Source organism: Pseudorca crassidens, chromosome 10 (genome assembly GCF_039906515.1).
Source record: "Pseudorca crassidens isolate mPseCra1 chromosome 10, mPseCra1.hap1, whole genome shotgun sequence".
NCBI classification, from domain to species: Eukaryota; Metazoa; Chordata; class Mammalia; order Artiodactyla; family Delphinidae; genus Pseudorca; species Pseudorca crassidens.
The window spans coordinates 75435362-75454535 of NC_090305.1; the positions used below are offsets into that span (position 1 = coordinate 75435362).

At 45.3% G+C, this 19174-nt stretch overlaps 1 protein-coding gene and 1 long non-coding RNA gene across 2 annotated transcripts in view; both read right to left on the minus strand.

The window, feature by feature from the left end:
• The window catches only part of IL17RD (interleukin 17 receptor D), a 67219-nt gene that overhangs the window by 18429 nt on the left and 29616 nt on the right, over positions 1 to 19174 (minus strand). The window contains exons 2-3 of the mRNA XM_067754837.1: positions 8675 to 8732; positions 3300 to 3425 (exon numbers count right to left, since the gene is read on the minus strand). Of these exons, the coding sequence (XP_067610938.1) occupies positions 3300 to 3425; positions 8675 to 8732 (184 nt within the window). The remainder of the gene's footprint in view (positions 1 to 3299; positions 3426 to 8674; positions 8733 to 19174) is intronic.
• LOC137232565 (uncharacterized) lies at positions 1655 to 3149 on the minus strand. The gene is made up of 2 exons (XR_010947076.1): positions 1980 to 3149; positions 1655 to 1882 (listed from the first exon to the last, which is right to left on the minus strand). It is a non-coding gene; the product is annotated as an uncharacterized lncRNA (long non-coding RNA).

Consider the following 19174-nt stretch of genomic DNA (forward strand, 5'->3'; position numbering starts at 1 on the left):
ATCTTTTTCTCCTTCGAATAGGTTCTGCAATCCTGTAATTATTTAATGAAGAGCACATATTTTATGGTGGGAAAGGCAAAGGAGCTACAATTAGAGCTTCGCCATTTAGGGGGTCAGAGGACAGAGTGCGCAAGTACGGACCCTGCCATGTTGTATTATTTCAAGTACAAAGCTTCCTGCGGGGCTGAGTGCTGGCTGATCCACAGTCCGAGATTCACACATGCTGACAAGATCTAAGGTTTTTGACCAGCAACTATTTAGTAGCTCTCACAGGAACTTGTCTTTTGAGATCCCCCCTTCCCCACAAAGATTTTTGAACAAATCCTTATTATTTATACTAAGATTTGATTCATTCAATGGCCCCAGAACTGTTTAACAAAAGCCAGGTGATTAATATGATTATAAGACTGTACATCTCACAATTACATAAAAACACATCTGCTGGGGTGGGAGTGGATGATTCTAGTTCTTATCTTTAAAAGACCTGCCTAGAAAACCACTATACCAAGTATGGGAGTGGAAGTAGAGGCAGTAAATGTAAATCTTATATCATAGTAACACCTGTATCACAATACTGTTAACATCTTGTAGTTATATAATGTTTAGCAATTTTATACAGCAGTTTCCCATAAAGGAACTTACTTACTCCTCATCATTTAACTCATAAAATCCTCACAACCACAGGAGGAAGGTATTATTGTCCCCACTTTATAGATGAGGAAACCGGGGTATATAAACACTAAATGACTTGCCCAGGGTCACAGAGGGATCAAATGGCAGAGATGGGATCAAACCCAGAGTGCTCTTAACCCATATGCTTTTCTGTCTCCCAAGGAGTCTCCTTGTTAGAACCTCATAGAAACTGATAGAACCTGTCCAGCCATTCCCACCCACAAACCATCATGCAGAAAAAGCACATCTTTCTGCCTTCACTGTTCCACATCTCCGTTTTCCTCACATCTCTTACTTTCATTCTAAAGAGGGAGCCTGCAATGTGTCAGGCCAACCCCTTAACCGTTTAGCTTTATGTTGGAATGACTATTTCTCTCTTATCCACAGAGGATATTTTTCTTTTTAAGTGTTAAGGTAATGTTCTTTTTGGAAAACCCATTGGGTTCAGACCCAGCAGTATTTACATGGATTAGTGAGTCAGGCCCACAGGTCTGATCCATCCTCCCTGTCTCTGTACTGAATCTGGTTCCTCTGAGATTTATCTCATTCAGATTAAGAAATTCAGAATTTATTTTACTTTTCCCTTGGTCAGATTTTTTTTTTGGTTTTTTTTTTTTTGCGATACGCGGGCCTCTCAGTGCTGTGGCCTCTCCGCTTGCGGAGCACAGGCTCCGGACGCACAGGCTCAGCGGCCATGGCTCACGGGCCAAGCCGCTCCACAGCATGCGGGATCCTCCTGGACCGGGGCACAAACCCGTGTCCCCTGCATCGGCAGGCGGACGCCTAACCACTGCACCACCAGGGAAGCCCCAGATTTTTTTTTTTAATTCTAAGATTCGGTGGCAACGTCCAAGGAGCAGACCTGAGGACCAGGTTCTGATGATGATAAAAACAGCCACTGTTTTTTATTTTTATTTTTTTTTTTTCAGCCACTGTTTTTTAAGAGCTCTCTTTAGAAATGTACCATATGTGTCTCTAATTCTTTTTCTTTCTTTGTTCTTTTTTTTTTTTACTCTTAACAGGTTTATTGCAGCATAGTTGGCATACAATTAACTTCATATTACAGAGAACAATTTCATACACTTTGACATATATGTACATCCATGAAACTGTCATCACAATCAAGATAATGAACTTATCTATCACCTCCCAAGTCTTCCTCATGCCTCTACAGAGGCCCTCCCACCCCTGTTCCCAGGCAATCACCAACCTGCTTTTTGCCACTAAAGCTTTGTTTGTATTTTATTGAATGTGTCCTCATGCCTCTACAGAGGCCCTCCCACCCCTGTTCCCAGGCAATCACCAACCTGCTTTTTGCCACTAAAGCTTTGTTTGTATTTTATTGAATGTGTCATCACTCAGCATGCACTTTTTGGTCTTGCTGATTTCACTCAGAAAAATTACTTTGAAATTCATCCATGTTGTTAGGTATATCACTATTCCATTCCTTTTCATTGCTGGGTAGTGTTCCACTGTATGAATGTACCAGTTTGTGTATCGGTCCATGTGCTGATGGACATTCACGTTGTTTCCAGGTTTGGACAATTAAAAACAAAGCTGCTATGAACGTTTGTGTACAAGTCTTTGTATGGACATATGCTTTCCTTTCTCCTGGATAAATAGTAGTCAAATGGCTGGATCATGTGGTAATGCATGTTTAACTGTTCAGGAAAATACAAAAACGTTTTCCAAAGTGGTTGTGCCATTTTACATTTCCACCCTCAATATTTGTTTTTGGTTTTTTTCTTTTAACTTTTATTGGATTATAGTTGATTTACAATGTTGTGTTAGTTTCTGCTGTAGAGCAAAGTGAATCAGTTATACATATATCCACTCTTTGTCTCTAAGTCTTACAACAAACCAAGAGGCAGTCATGTACACTTTACAGATGGGGAAGCTGGGGCTCAGCCAGATTTAAATGCTTCTTTTCAAAGGTAGATTCTGGGTTCAAACCCAGGCCCATTTGAACAAATGGGCCCTCCCCAGGTTCCATACTCAACCACTGCATCCTCTCCTGTGTGTCATCAGTTCATTAAAGAGGACAAGCAGACGGAGCCCTAACCTGGATCTGGCCAGATAATGTGGGTTTGCTCTTTTCTGTGGGTTTGTTTTAGTTTGCTTTTTTCAGCCCACACAATTTAAATAAAACTTCAATTCATTGCCAACATTTAAAAAGTGTTGATTTCATGGTTTCTCATGAAAACTGGAGTTTTCCTGAAAACACACACAATGTGCCAATGCTGGGCCCACACATCTCCTTGTGGCCACAGAGATCACTGATGCTGGATACTGAAGCCATTATATCCTTGGACAGGTCACCTGTCCCCCCAACACCTGCTGAGACACATAGGCCAAGGCCTCAGTGCCATTTATCACTCTCACACTATTATTTTACAAACCCACATCTCTCTCAGTAACAGCCAAGGGAACAAAAGACAAGTCATGGGCACAACATGAAGCTGCATGCATGTGCAGTAAGCGTATACAACCAAGTAGCAAGTGTGTCTGTGCCGAGGCACACCTAAGCTCTGCTCATGTCAAGACCCACCTGGCCCCGGAGGCCACCACGCTTGGGACCCCTGCACTGGGCACCAGTCACCATGGTGGACTCCATTTTGACCACTTACCGAGGGCTCCTGGGGACCAAAGAATGGTGACTGCCACTTGATCGTGGCAAGCATACTGACTGATGGTGATGTTCTGGGCATCGGCGATGATGTGCTTCCCCACTGGATTCAAGTAAGTGGTGCAGTCTAGAGAGTTGGGAGAATGAGAACAGTTATATATATATATATATATATATTTTAACCTCTTTATTGGGATATAATTGCTTTACAATGGTGTGTTAGTTTCTGCTTTATAACAAAGTGAATCAGTTATACATATACATATGTTCCCATATCTCTTCCCTCTTGCCTCTCCCTCCCTCCCACCCTCCCTATCCCACCCCTCCAGGCGGTCACAAAGCACCGAGCTGATCTCCCTGTGCTATGCGGCTGCTTCCCACTAGCTATCTACCTTACGTTTGGTAGTGTATATATGTCCATGCCTCTCTCTCACTTTGTCACAACTCACCCTTCCCCCTCCCCATATCCTCAAGTCCGTTCTCCAGTAGGTGTCTTTATTCCTGTTTTACCCTTAGGTTCTTCATGACATTTTTTTCCCTTAAATTCCATATATATGTGTTAGCATACGGTATTTGTCTTTCTCTTTCTGACTTACTTCACTCTGTATGACAGACTCTAGGTCTATCCACCTCATTACAAATAGCTCAATTTCGTTTCTTTTTATGGCTGAGTAATATTCCATTGTATGTATGTGCCACATCTTCTTTATCCATTCATCCGATGATGGGCACTTAGGTTGTCTCCATCTCCGGGCTATCGTAAATAGAGCTGCAATGAACATTTTGGTACATGACCCTTTTTGAATTATGGTTTTCTCAGGGTATATGCCCAGTAGTGGGATTGCTGGGTCATATGGTAGGAGAAGAGTTATATTTAAGCATTTATTTATTCTCTCCATGTTCATCTTCTCAAATTACGCAGGGCATGTTCGGAGTTAGCCAAATCTATTCTGTCTAAAGACGTGTGCCTAGGGACTTCCCTGGTGGCGCAGTGGTTAAGAATCCGCCTGCCAATGCGGGGGACACGGGTTCGATCTCTGGTCCAGGAAGATCCCACAGGACACGGAGCACCTAAGCCCGTGCGCCACAACTACTGAGTCCACGTGCCACAACTACTGAAGCCCGCGTGCCTAAAGCCCTTGCTCCGCAACAAGAGAAGCCACCGCAAGGAGAAGCCCACGCACCACAACAAAGAGCAGCCCCCGTTCGCCGCAACTAGAGAAAGCCCGCACGCAGCAATGAAGACTCAACACAGCCAAAGATCAATTAATTAATTAATTTAAACTATATATATGCCTGAAATTATTTTTTAAAAAGACGTGTGCCTTAAAGCCCACAGATGACATCAAAGGTTGGCTGTTTGGAAAACTGTAAGATGCTGCAGTGGGGTTTATTTATAACACCACCCCCTCCCCTTGAGTTAAATTCTGGGACAGTGGTCGGAGGATTAGGTAAAGTCTGGAGTTTGTGTGTGTATCAGGCATTCACTTTTTACTACTCTGACATTTTACCTAAATCAATAATAATTTACATCAGTTCAATCAGTTTTTAGCATTAAAGAGTGATCTGAAGCAAAACAATGGCTAAGTAATATGGGGTTTGTTCATTTTCAGAAGAAACCTCGAGGGCGAGGGCGAGGGCGAGGGCGAGGGCGAGGTGACTGGGAAAAAGGAACTCATAGGAAAAAGGAACTCATAGGAGGATGTGAATTCGTAGTGATTCACAGCCAGACTGTTAAAGAATCCAATTAGGACCTGCCAAAGGGACTAACTGATTTCGTGATAAGCAAAGCACCTTCAATGTTAACTGGCGTGTCAAAGGTAAAACCTTTGTTCCCAAACACCACCTCATCAAAGACACCCACAACACCCCCCAAATCCAAACAGTCCCACGTAAAGACGAAAACCACCGATTCTTTGATTTTGTCTGAGGACATGACTCACTGCCACCTGCCAAGGCAGCAGCTGTGCCACCTGGTATTGCTAAGTACACTTTCAAAGTCTAAAAAGGATCCTAAAGAGCTGCCAGAAGCTTCCAGCCAGACCCAGTGGGGGGACCTCCCAGGATGGCTGCAGGCTGTTCCCGCCACTTGTGCATGGAGAATCACAGACACTAACTTGTCATTCTTACACTGCTTTACCTTGATTTCTTTTCAGTAATTGAACTTGAAAACTTTCTTTAGTATATGATGCAAAAGGCCTTCCATCGGATTCCAAAACTACTCATTACCCCTCTGAAGTCAGGGTGTTTTGGGGGTGAAGCATTCAGAGGCATTTTCTAAGAAGCCTAGTGAGTCTGCTGCATGCCTGTCCCCCTGCTCCCCGTAAACTATACCACACATTTCCCATTTTTATGACTAAAAATATTCACTAGATATTTGAAAATCACAACAGAATATTTAAAAAATGGAGAAGTCATCCATAACCTCCCACCACACAGAAGTAACTGCTAACATCTAACGGATATGCTTGCAAGCCTTTTGACATGCACACAATATCCCTTCTTTTTAAATTTCTTATTAGAGGACAACACACATGCGCTAAAATGCACCCGCCTCCTCTCTGAAACTCCACCCTTCACTCAGCTTTGTGTCCTGCTTTTCTGCCTAACTCCTACAGAAGGCATACTCCCTTCTCTAAACTCCATCTTCTTCAAAAACAGCCACCTCGACATTTCAGTATTTCTTCTTTTGAAAAGATGTTAATAATTAATAAAACCAAATTCTACTTCTGATGACAATTCACTCTCAAAGTGTTCAACATGTGTTCACTGGGTATAGAAGAGAACTTTAGAATAGGAAAAAAATGTTGAAACATCCGTTTTAATACCCACATTGAACAAACAAGGAAACTGCAGCTAGAGTGATCGGCTGGGTGGCTTGCAATGCCACCAGTGACCAGCCCAGAAAGCCACCTCGGATAGCTCACGCAGGGCTCTTGCTATTCTATCCCCAGCACAAAGCATATGACTAAAAAATAAGTTCTGAATCAGAACTATTCAGCCTGCAAAAATCCTAGCTGAGACCAGCTTCCCAGAATAAAAAAAGACAAGATCCCCCCAGATGAGTAAAGTACAAACATTTTCATTTATTGAGGTCTATAATGAAAGAAACCTTTGACTCAAACAGCTTTAGGAAAAGATGCATGAACAAGAGTAAATCGTGATTTTTTTCCCTTTGTTCATTCCTAATGCCAAAATCAGCACTCTCTGGGTTTCTGTAAATACAATTATACAAATATAAAGTCTACAAATTAAGACAATGTATTACAACCTACTCAGGCATTACCCCACTCAGAGCATGACGAAGAAACGAGAAATGCAACGTGAAAGGAGGCAAGGGGATCTGTAAAAGCTGATTTTGACGTAAAGGCAAGACATTTTCTTTCTTTGTAACGTTAAATGGCAAAGGAATAGAAACGTAAGATATTTGTAGTTTAATACTTTTGTTGAAAACTTGGTGATTGGTTCTTAGCTATTTCAAACAAACTAGTAACCAGTCAATAGAGCAATAACAGGAACTTCCTAGTGGGAGAAAGAAATTATCTTTTTTAATGGAAAACAATGACTAGGTTTTTTGCACAGCCTGGATCCAATTATTAGCAACTCTAACGTTTTGGATTCCGATTACAAAAAAATTATGCCCAAATGACATTTGGCCAAAATGCAACCTAGCTTCAGATGTCTCAGGAGTCGAGTTGTGAATTAAATTCTAACTAAATGCTGAAGACTTACAAAGAAAATAATGACCAAGGGACAGGCATTGGCACGTGGGCCAAATATCTAGTCCCATGAAGAAAACAATAAGGTACTTTTAAGTTTTATAGGTAAGGATCCTCTTTCACAAAACCCCATATTAAATTAGAGATGCAAATACTTGTTTGCAGCTGACCGGAAAATTTTGAACTCTTGAAGGTAATACAAGATCTACCAGGACCAAGAACATATATTAGAAATTAACTTTCTAACCTAAAGAAAGATCCCTTACACATGTCTTTACTTAGCTGAATTAAGTCTCATGGACTTGCAAGTCTTTCATTAGCAGCATAGCATTTACCCAGAACATGTACACATCATGAACGTGAAATGTCTGAGTTTCCCATGTAAGTTCTCATCAGTTAACTTACAGTACCCACGTCAGCAACTGCGGGCATGAACTTGACATCCATATTTGCATCTTAAAATTGTTAGATTGCATACATGACCTCAAAAACCCTGCTTTAGCAGTGATTATTCCAGAGGCCTCAATGTGACCTACAGCCCTTACTCATAACTCTCCAAGAGATGAATCGAATGTCAAGTCACTACATATGAATCAAGCTCCTTCCTGTCAACATTTTTACTTATAACTTATGGCTCATAAGGCTAAAATGCTCATAATTCTATATAATTACCTCCTAGGGCACAAAAGCAGATGCTAAGGCGGGCTCTACATGCTTAATCAGAAAAAGCACGCCCACCTGCCCTTAGAAAACAATTCAGCCAGAAAAAGTCACACTTCCTTGAGAGAAAGGGCCAAAAAGGTACTTGGATTCTAATTCCAGTTGGAATGACTTCTAATATTAATAGATATCAATTACTGAGTGCACACGGAAGGCTAGCTCCTGAGATGAGCAGTTATAAACATTACCTCATTTAAGTGTCAAAATGACACTGAGGAAGAAGTTAATCTTTATTTCACATGATGAGAAAACTGAGGCTTGCCAAAGTGGAGTCACCTGCCATATTTCACAGCTGATAGGTGGGGAACAAGGTGAGAACCCAGGCCTAAGTCAAAGATGGCCAGTTGGAGACCCCTGTGCCAATCTGAGACCAATTCACTCGGCCCACTCTGTGTTTGTGAAAATTTTTAAATAAATGCTGATATTTTTTTAAAATGTTAAATGTCCATACTGAAAAAAAAAAGCAAATTTCCCACTCTTCTTGGAAATCACATGCGGCTGTGCTCAGGGGACATCCCTCAAGACCACACCGATCTGGAATGGAGGAGCCAGTGCTCCTCTAAGACCAGACGCAGGCGACCCAGTTTACCACAGTCCCTACCACTCCTGCACCTGGTACCTGCGCTCACTGTTCCCCTGCTGGGCCCTACAGGCATCTGCGTTTTTCTTAAGGATATGGCTATGTCCTGAGGAAATCAGGGGAGATCTCCACACACAGCTTCTCTCAACACTTTAGAGGACAACTGACCTGTTCGAGCTCCGAAATACTTGGGGTTGCTTAACTGAGACTGCGGTGCTTTAGCTCTGTGGACAAACCTGAGCAGGTTCAGAAAATCCCTCAACTCCAGGACCTGCAGTGTCCCTGATTAAGCACGACTGTGGAAGCTTTAGATCACTGAAAGGGCTCCATTCTTCGGCGGTCAAGCCGTTCACTTACTGTCATATCTGAAGGTGATGTTATGCAGCCCGCTGTTTCTGCTGGCCGGCCCCACTCCCTGTGGGAAAACAGGAGAACGTGAGAAGGAGTGAAGCCAATTTGCTTTTCCATCACAAATTCCCCACGGAGTCAAAACACACGCATGATCGCAGAGACCCAGGGTCATGCCAGTCACCAAGAAACATCCACGCTCTCCGTGTCCCCCTCCGCCCCCCCACACAGCTCCCTCTAGCCCAGGAGATTCTTAACTGCCAGGCCACAGGGATCAGGAGTACTCACGTCCCCTGAAACAATAGCAGCAGAGGCTGCTCTGCATTTGGGGGTTAAATAATAATTCATTAACAGTAAAACTGGGAGAGAGTGACCGTGAGCTGCCAGCTGGAACCCTTCCAGTTGGATCCACTTTGAGCACTGATTGGTTATAAAATTTGCCTACCAGACACTCTCATCCAAAAGCCCTATTAAGCCATAACAGATAGGCAATTCCTCAAGCCTAAGGAAACAGGTTTTTCATTCCAAGACCAGGAATGAGTGTGGGAATAAGCTGTTACTTTTAATGAGAAAAGTCTTCACTGCCTCCATACCTGTGCTTAGAGCATAGAAGGTGGATCATAGAAGAAGACTTTGAAACGTCTAACTCTAACTCTTAGGGGTGTGGCTTTTAGCCATCTGTACTCTTAACAGCAGGGATAACAACTCTGCCAGACCTCCCATTTTAATTACAGCATCCACAGAGGGAGCCCCGGAATCCTCCTGTTGGCCGCACCTTGTCCTGACCCACCACTTATCCATCATGGGAAAGAGCAGCTAAAGATCTCCAGACACTGGTTTAACTGTTTCTGTGATAATCTGCAAATGTGCCATTCAGCATTAATTGCAGAATTCTCCCCCAAAATGTTAATTCTTAAATGCTAAATGATGGGAAAATATTCTAACCACACAGCTAAAGTTTCCACCCAACAAGGGGGATGTTAGGGAAAACCATATGCTGGCAGTCTGGTATTTAATGGGCAATTGTTACACTAAGACACAATGTGCAGAACACTTCTGATGGAGCCCAGGGTCTCAGGTCACAACCCCGGCACATCCATATGCTACCAGCGTGTTCACGCTGCTTATCCTGAAGCCAGGCATACCCGCTGAAACTGTATCCCTGGGCTCAGATAAACATGGACCTTGGGAAAGCACAGTTGTGCAGAAAAGGATGGACACACATCATTCTAATTAAAGTGAGGAATAAGCAGTAACAGAAAATCTCAATCAACACGGGGCACTAGCCCCATGGTCTACTGGGGTTCCGTTCCCCTTCTTCCTGATTCACCTTCCTTCTCCAGCTGTCCTCCTTCCATCCACCCTTCCACACATACACAAGGTTCCAGAATTCCTCACCTGAACGGAAACACTTTGGAAAGTGTTATTACCTTATTAAAACCCTAAATGCCTCCATAACTGCTTAGGGACGGGGCCACAGTCTGTGTGACTGGAGGATGCCCAACTTACAGATAGCCATGACCAGAGCAACACGACCAGCTGGGGACCAGGAAAGAGACGATGCAAAACCCGCACAATCCCTCAGTAATGCCCAAGGGGTGTGCCCCAAGCCACACCCTTCTCCTCCCATACAAACCCCCAGAATATAAATTCACTCACCATCTATTATGAGCCAGACATTATCCTAGGTACAGTGGTGAACACAACAGCCACTATCCCTGCCCTCAGGAGCGAAGTGGCTCATTCTTTCAAAGAACAGTAACTGGGTATGTGGATCACACGCAGGGCATACAGACAAATCTCAAGTCACACCCTGACCCTCCAAGAACTCTCAGTGTAGATGGCATACAAGGTCTCTGCAGCTAGGGTGAAAGGGCCAGCCATAAATAAGCCTACAGTGTATGAAATGCCACATGCAGCGCCTCAGTAAGGATGAACCCAGGGTAAGAACACCACGTACTAGAAGCTGAAGAGAGGGAAGGATAACTGGGCTAGAATGCAGAGGAAAGGGGAGTCTCAGGGGAGGGAAACAAAAATGTAATCCAGGGGCCAAGGTAAGTACCTTAATCCTTCATCCTCTAGCTGGGACCAAGGGCGAACCACTTCACTCCACTGGGTGTGAATCTCCTCAACTGTTTTTATTAAAAGACAATTTGCATGACTTTCCTCTGAGAAGGGAGTTTGAGGAGGACCACGTGAAGCCATGCAGAGGAAGCACTTTTCAAAAAGGAGATGCACTCCATTTAATAGCATGCTCCAAGGCGTGTAGGACTCTGGTGACCAATCACCTCGCTTGTAGGACTTTGTCAGCTTTTCATTTTGCTCTTGTTCGCCCTGTATTTCTACTGCAACATGTTTTTAACAGATATTCATTGGGCACTTGCCATGAATGCATTGTGGAAAGGAGCCCAAGACAGCGAGATGTGCTACATCCTGTATACAAGAACCTAAATCACTCCAAATAAGGTCTCTGTGATGTATGTGGAGCTGCTCAGAAGCGGGCCCAGCGAGCTGGCCTCAAAGGACAGTGAGGCTTGCCTATGGCATCCATTCACTACCGACTGAGCATCCCACCTTCATCCAAGCCCCAAAGAGCACTCAGCCATGAACCAGACCCGGGGCCTGACCTCAAGGAGCTCTGGTCACCAAGGTGATCTCCTAATGCGCAAATCTGTCCTCATTCGTCTGCTCCAAGCCCACCGCTGGCTCCCTGTACCTCCTAGACCATTCCTGACGTGGCCCCTGCCTACCTTCTCAATCACTCTCCTTCCTACCTTCCACCCCCGTCTGGGCCTGCATGACTGCTCAGCACATGTTCTGGAGACCTTCATATTCCCAGAATGCCCTTCCCATCACCCGGGGCCTGCTCCCCCGAGGGCTTCTCACCTTAGCCTAGCCTCTCTCACACTCCGTTCCTGACACATTAGTCTGCCTGCACACTCACTTGATGGGAGCACAGGGATCCACCTCCACGATTTGACTGGCATGGCACTTCTGTGAATGTAGATGCCAAATGGTAACACTAATTCCACAGGAAATCAGAGAACATCCAAGGCTGATCTTGGAGCTTGGAAGCAAGAGGCACCATTGCAGGCACCAGCTCCTGTGTGTACTGTAAAGACTTTTCGCTCTTGGAAGTCGTCAAGTGCACAGCTTCTCAGCACATGCCTCAGACAGATGCTCCACGAGGCTGTCCTCAGCTCACACCTAAATAATGCTTCAGCTGCTCCAGAGCCCTCAGAAACCACCTGAGAAACAGTACGTCCAGGCTGGCTCACAGAACACTGGTTTTCTTTACACTTGGTGGTAGACAGAATAACAACCACCCCCCGCAACATGTCCACATCATAATCCCCAGAACCCATGAATATGTTACTTTACATAACAAAGGGGCTATGAGATTAAGTTTCACGATCTTGAGATGGGGAGAGTATTCTGAATTATCCAGGTGGGCCTAATATAATCACAAGGGTCCTTAGAAGAGGGAGAGAGGAAGGTCAGAGTCAGAGAAGGAGATGTGACAATGGAAACAGAAGGCAGAGAGACAGAGACAATGATTTAAAGATGCTATGCTACGGGTTTTGAAGATGGAGGAGCAACGCGGCCGGCCTCTAGATGCGGGAAAGGGCAAGGAATGGATTCTCCCCCAGAGCCTCCAGATGGAGCCAGACCTGCCAACACCTTGATTTTAACCCTGTAAGATTCATTTTGGAATTCTAATGTCAAGAGCTGTAAGATAATAAATTTGTGGTGTTTTAAGCCACTAAGTTGGTGGTAATTTTTTATGACAGCAGCAATTGAAAGCAAATTACTTACACAATTTCAGTTGCCACATGGGATGAACGTCTCTCACACACACACACATGCGCACGCGTGTGGTTTATACGGCCGTTCTCCCCTCCCAGACCGAGGGCAGACTGATCACTTGCCACTGCGCTCTTCCACCCCACTCCCCGCTTCAGGCATACACGGAACACTGAACCATGACAGCTGCTGCTTGAGATTTTGCCGTCCTTGACAGAGGTTTCTGTGGGCTACTCTGGGGCTTATCTGGAGTAAAAGAGTGGTTAACAGAATGGGCTTTGGAGTTGCCAAAGGTGTGTTCAAATCGTCCACTTTCCAGCTGTGTGACCTTAGGCAAACTTCTCAACCTTTCTGAGCCTCATTCACCAGAGCTATAAAGTGTTTGAATCAAGCTTCCTGGAAAGGATTGGTGTGGGGACCATGTGAGATGACTGACATATATCAAGTGCTCTGCACATCTCCTGGCACATATTGAAACGGTTATTTCATAGGCAGTAATGGTTATGCTATGATTCCTGCCCTAATAAACATGGTGAGAGTTGTGCTACAAGGGGACACGTGAGATAGGCAGGGTGACGCTCACAGGAACTGGCATCTCCAGGTATGATCTGTCTCCAGCATCCAGACCTTGGGGGTACTGTGGGAGAAGAGGCAGCCGTGCAGGTCAGGGCAAGGTGGCAGAAGGCACCAACCACCAGACTAAGGACTGTGTTCTGCTGTTGGTCTTGGTGGGAACTGGGCAACCCAGGGACTCCATCTCTGCAAAGCACTCAGGTTGAACCAGATGGGGAGAAACTCAAGGCAAAGTGACCATGGCATTTCCCACAGTCCAGGGCCTAGCACATAGTCAGCCCTCGATAAATATCAGTTTTCTGTCAGAATGAATACATGCATAATTGAGCCAGGTAATATATCCAGAGAACCCAGGAGGGCCTAGCTTGGTGTGACAAGGTGACTTATGGGCTTACAATCAGGTCCCGCCATAAGGGAACACAGAGAAGGCAACTCACAAAGCTGGTCAACAGCTTCAGAAGCTGTTTCTTCAGGAAACAATTCCAAGCTCTTACCTACTACACCCGATTTGATATTTAATGAGCTGACAATTAAGAATACTTGCAAAAAAAAAAAGAATACTTGCTTATTGCCTGTTACTTAAAAAAATGCCAGTGCTGTAGCCTCAGGGTGTCACATTCTTGGTTAATTAACTACCCCCATTTGGTGCACTAACGGCAGCTTTCAATTTGTTCCAATGCGAGCTAAGAAGCTAGCCCCAGGTGCCTGGAGCTCAGCTGTGAACTCTCTATGGTGAGCAAGGAAGGAAGCAGCAAATGGGGACAGAAGAGAGAAAACATCTTTTACTCTGGAAAGGGGAAGGGGAGGATAACCCCTAAGTGCTCTAAAGAAATAAAATTCAAAAGGCAAAAACCCACACCATGCTCCACCCATATGGCAAAAAAGCAAAGGCCTGGACACAAAGACAGCCACAGAGCGGGAATCCCACACAGAGCTGCCAGCATCACCATGAGGGGCGTCAGATGGCCAATTTCCTGAGGGACCCTGGGGGATTCTGGGCCATTTGAAGATACCAACTTGCCAGAGCAACATTTTCAATCCAGCTCCAAAACAGCTTAACTGCCATTTAGGAAAAATGCATTTTGTAAAGGACTGTGCTAATTATAGTGCCCCCTTTCCATGGAAGGTAAGCCAAACAGTAAGGCCTACACAAGACTGCTTTCAAATCAATTAAGGAACTTTCAGAAAGCTAGTAAAGTTTTAGTGAACTGAGATTGGGTGAGAATTTAAATAAGACCATTTGTCAGAAAGAACTGAAAGGATGGTTTGTTTTTAAAGGCACACCGACCAAGTAACTACTTCAAACGGTGGGCAACTCAAACGTCCTCTTTTCCATAACACTGCCTCCATCTTCGAGTTTCCAGTGTGTTAATGAGACTAAAAAGCAGACAGTTCTGTGAGGCTTGAAATGCATAGGGGGACTGATGTTTTTGCCTATGACCAGTAGACATCATGAGGGCTAGAGGCAGGACATGGGGTCCATTTACTTCGTGCAGGTTCAGATGGTTTCAGAAATGAAGGCAGATCCCACTTACTTCAGTTCAAACCTTTAGCTAAAAAAAAAAAAAAAAAATCAGCCAAGGCAGAGAAGCCCCAGGTGAGGCAAGCCGAGGAGAATGCTGGCAAACCCAAAACACAAGGAAAATAAATCACAAAGCCAGCTTGGGCCCGATCTATCTACTCAAGATATTCACTCCACATTCCCGGGAAATGTTCTCTCTCACTCTCCATCTAGAAGCAACCAACTTCAGACATGCAGGGTGCCAGCCAGCTGTCTGCTTTGGGGAGGTGGGGTCTTGGATGTCTAGTGGGGAACACACAAGCTCTAGAGGAGTGCCAGTGGGTTCCCACCAGCAATTACCACGTCGGCCCCAAAAGACCTGGAGATCTTAAGTTAATTAAGGAGATTTGCTCGAGGAGGTAGGAAGTCACTACTCCAAAGCATCGCCTGTGCACCAGACCAAAGCCATAATCATGATTCATCTCTGACGTGCTGCTAATCATCACACACATGTTCCTAATTTCACGCTCTCCAAAGGAAAGCTGAAGGGACAATTGTTTCTGACCTCTAACATGGAGCCAACCTATGCCAAGTTACCATGTGTCCTGCTTATCAAACTGAAAGCTCTAGTTTTCATCTAAGCATCTTTTCACTATTCCACCCTCCTCCACGGTGCCCCCCCCAAGGAAATCCATTCACTAAAGACAAAGACGTGGTAGGGCATTTATATGAGTTGTTTCTCAGACAGTAATTTTTCTTTTCTTTTTTTAAAAATTGAGATACCATTGACATACAACACTGCGTACGTTTAACGTGTACAACGTGTTGATTTGATACATTTATGTACTGCAATATGATAGCAACTTTTCTACATGGTGGTGGCCTAAATGGAATTTAATACATTTCAATATATCCTTCCCTGCTGCAGACTTTATAATTTTCTTATTGCCTTGCCACTGGAACATGCATATGCAGTTAAAGCCCAGATATCAAAACACACACACACACACACACACACACACGCCAACTTTTTTCCTGTGTTTAAAAACAAAACAAAGCTCTGCAGCCACCTTGGTTTTCACAAAGCAGAAGCCCAAGTACTTTTTCCAATGAGTCTGTTAAGGATCTGGGCTGTGTGTTCTCTCATGGCTGATACTCGCAAACAGACAGGATTTTTCCAATCCTCAAAATGTTAAAAGCAAGCTATAAAACATGCCTCTGGACGGAGAGCCAGACCTTTCCCCTCTGCTGCACACACCACTCCCATCCACACAAATGAGAACCTCATGTTAAAGAACTGGCATCTTTAAGGTAACAGTCAACCCATCTGCAGTTTCAAAAGCACACACAGACAACTCACAGACACAGATTAACTGGTCTTCTGTAAATACCGGATATGAAGAGGAAGCAAACAACCAACCACCCGAGAACAGACACAGCAAATCAGCTACCGGCTCCCTCTCACGTAGCAGTGAAGGTAGTTACGAAGACTTTGCTCCAGAAGCCCGAGAAAGTATCTTCCCGCGAGGGCAAAATAGTGATTAGACAACAGAGGAAAACTTAGAGCTATAAACATGATTGTTATGCCTAAACTCAGAGGAAATGTTTGGATCAAAACAAAACTACTAATAAAAAGCCTTAGGACCACACAGACATTGTGCACTGAATTGTGCTGACTTCAAATACTGCTTCCGAGGCCCCGGGATGGAGTCTCCAAATACTGTATCACATCTGGAATTCTGCTTTTACAGCATAAATGCCTGCAGAAATGGGGGACTGTGATGTTGCCATGGGGACCTAGCCTCCACCAGCTAGGCAGGTCCCCAGCATGCCCCACACATGTGCTTCCTTCAAGGTGGATTTCACATCTCTGGAAATTATGGAAGGCTGCCCTTTCAGGTTTTAATGCTAATCGAAACATCACAGGCTGCACTATAAAGCAAGGCGACCCCTTCTGTCAGCCTATTATTTCTGTCCACACGGTGGTCTTGGACAGAAAAACCTCCTTAAAATAACAGAGGGAAGCAGCAAGTCAACATTAGACCCCTTTTCATAAGTTACTTAAACTCTCCTGTCTCTGGCTGCAAAAATCCAAGTCAGTCAACCTGTGCTCAGGGCCACCCCCCATCGCTTGCCTCCGGGAGGGATCAAGCTCAGGCTCCCAGGCTGCTTTGCCCATTGCCGGAAATGAGCCATTAATGCCATCCCAGCAGTGCTCCTGCCAAGGCAGGATGTCTTCACTTTTAATTGTTGATGACCCCTTTGCTGTTAAGGGGAAAGGGTTTCTAGAACCCCTAGAAGAATCCTGTGAGAAACATTCCTCACCCAATTTCCCACAGAAACATTTCTTATACAATTTCGGGGCATTCCCAGAGCTCCCAGAGGCCACTGAGCGCTTTCCAGGCCCCAGGTCCAAAGCCACGTTTAGACACAAAGATTCCAGAGACGCCACATAGAAATGAGGGGGTGCATCTTGGCTTCCCCCCTTCCCTGGGATGCAACCCCTCCAACCAGCCCCTCCAGGTGTGGGTTCAGATATACACAAACAGAACACAACCCGCCTTGAGTGCTGGCAGGTGCCTCCCATCACTCCTGATCCTGCCATAGTCCTACCTCTCTAGGACCCCAACTGGCTCAAAACAGTGGTAAAGACCCTCATCCCTCTTTTCCCTAGGAGCATTCTTCCATCAGTTCTGACTAGAATGTTCCAAGCCAAAACTCCACTGACCCTTCTGATACGTATCTGCCTCTTTGCAAGGTCTGGCCTTTCTCAGATTTCCTGGGGGAAAGGAGGGGAATCAGCTCACCCAGAGGTAAAGCAACAGTCACCAAGCCCCACGGGCAGATTGAGGGGACTCAGGCCTTCTGGCCCTCAGCCCTGTGACCTCCCGATCCAACACTTCCACCTAGTCTGTTAGGTAACACATCCCAAAATGTCCCCGAGATGCAGCTGCAGAGAGAGAGAGAGAGAGAGAGAGAGAGAGAGAGAGAGAGAGAGAGAGAGAGAGAGAGAGAGAGAGAGAGAGAGAGAGAGAGAGGGAGGGAGGGAGGGAGGGGGAGAGAGAGAGAGAGAGAGAGAGAGAGAGTGTGTGTGTGTGTGTGTGTGTGTGTGTGTGTGTGTGTGTGTGTGCGCGCGCGCGCGCGCGCGCGCCCAGCCACACAGGGTGAAAAAATAAAGGCACCAGGAAGTCAGCAGCGTGGCTCCAGGTGTTAACACTTAGCGCATCCTGCCCAACCCCACCAGCTTGAGGCCGGCCGCCTGGGAGCCGGACACAGCAATTAGGCCCTTCCCGGGCTGGGCGCCTTTGTCCCCTTGCTACCATCATTAGTGTCTGACTTCCTGTGCACAACGGGGGTGGGGGTGGGGGGCAATCACCGGCTGACCGGGCAGGACATTAGACTTCCTTTGTCAAAGACCCTCAAATGTTAACAAGCAAGTGAACAAGCTTCTCCTCTGCCCCACCCCCCCCACTCCCAGCCACTCCTCCAGCCCACCAAACACTCCGGGGCAAGTCTCAGCAGTCTTGGTTCCCCCCACTTGGGGGAATGTGAGTTCCTTGGGAGCAGTATCAAGTCTCCATGTCGATTTCCCAGAGCCGTTCCCCTACAAGCATGTCACTGGCATTTGCTGAGTACCTGACGGTTACCGGGGCCGTGTTACTTGTCCTGCGTTAACGAGGGTGAAAACGAACAACGATGACGGTGCTCGGACAACGTGAGACCCAGGCTGTTCGACGCTCAGCTCAGTCCCCCCCTAAGCACAGGTGTCCCATTCAAGTGTGCTCATGCGCTAAAGTGCAAGATGGTCTCAAGATGCAAGGATGTGCTGAAGGTTTGAGTAATATCACTGATCAGATCTGAAAATGGGGGAGCGTGAGTTGTTATATAGCTGCAACCCACATCCCTAAAAACCTCTCATTTACCCGTCATCCCTCCCAACAGAGGGCCCCAGCTTTTTCTGTGGGGACACAGATGTCTTTGAGGATTTGGTGAGAGCTGTGGCACACATGTACGCATGCAAATTCTTCAGGAGGTTTCAGCATTCCTGAAATCCACCCAGGCTCTCACCTGCCTGCCTTATTGATAGCATGATAGCTTAACACCAGGCCTACAGAAGAAGTGGTTTAGTGACCCAAGGGAAACTGGCCATTAAAAAACAAGATTCAAATAGGGCACGAGGTGGTTGGAAGTAAGATCTCAGTTTTAAATAAAACTCCGAATTAATGTCTCAACTGTTATCCTTTGTGGGCAGTATTTATTACAACTCAGAAATTGAACAATTTGTCCAAGATATGTTGGGACTCATGAACTTCAGAAAGTAGGAGCATAAAAGGCAACCATTTCTGCTGTTAAACACAGGAGCCCATTAAGAGCTTCTATCACTTTTCAGACCACAGGTGACAACAGTCACATCTGCAATCAAGTCAGTTTTACTGAATTTTGTTCTAAAAAAATAAACTGCAGTGTGGTTAATTCTTACTCTTTTTTTCCTCCCTTTGCTGAATGGGAAGGAACATACTCGTGGTGTCCAGAAGATGGAGAAAACAGCTGAGTTTCCCACTTCTGCTCAACTGCTTCTTCCTGTCTGTCGTGTCTGTTGTCAGCACACAAAATTAGGTCACGTTTGGGAT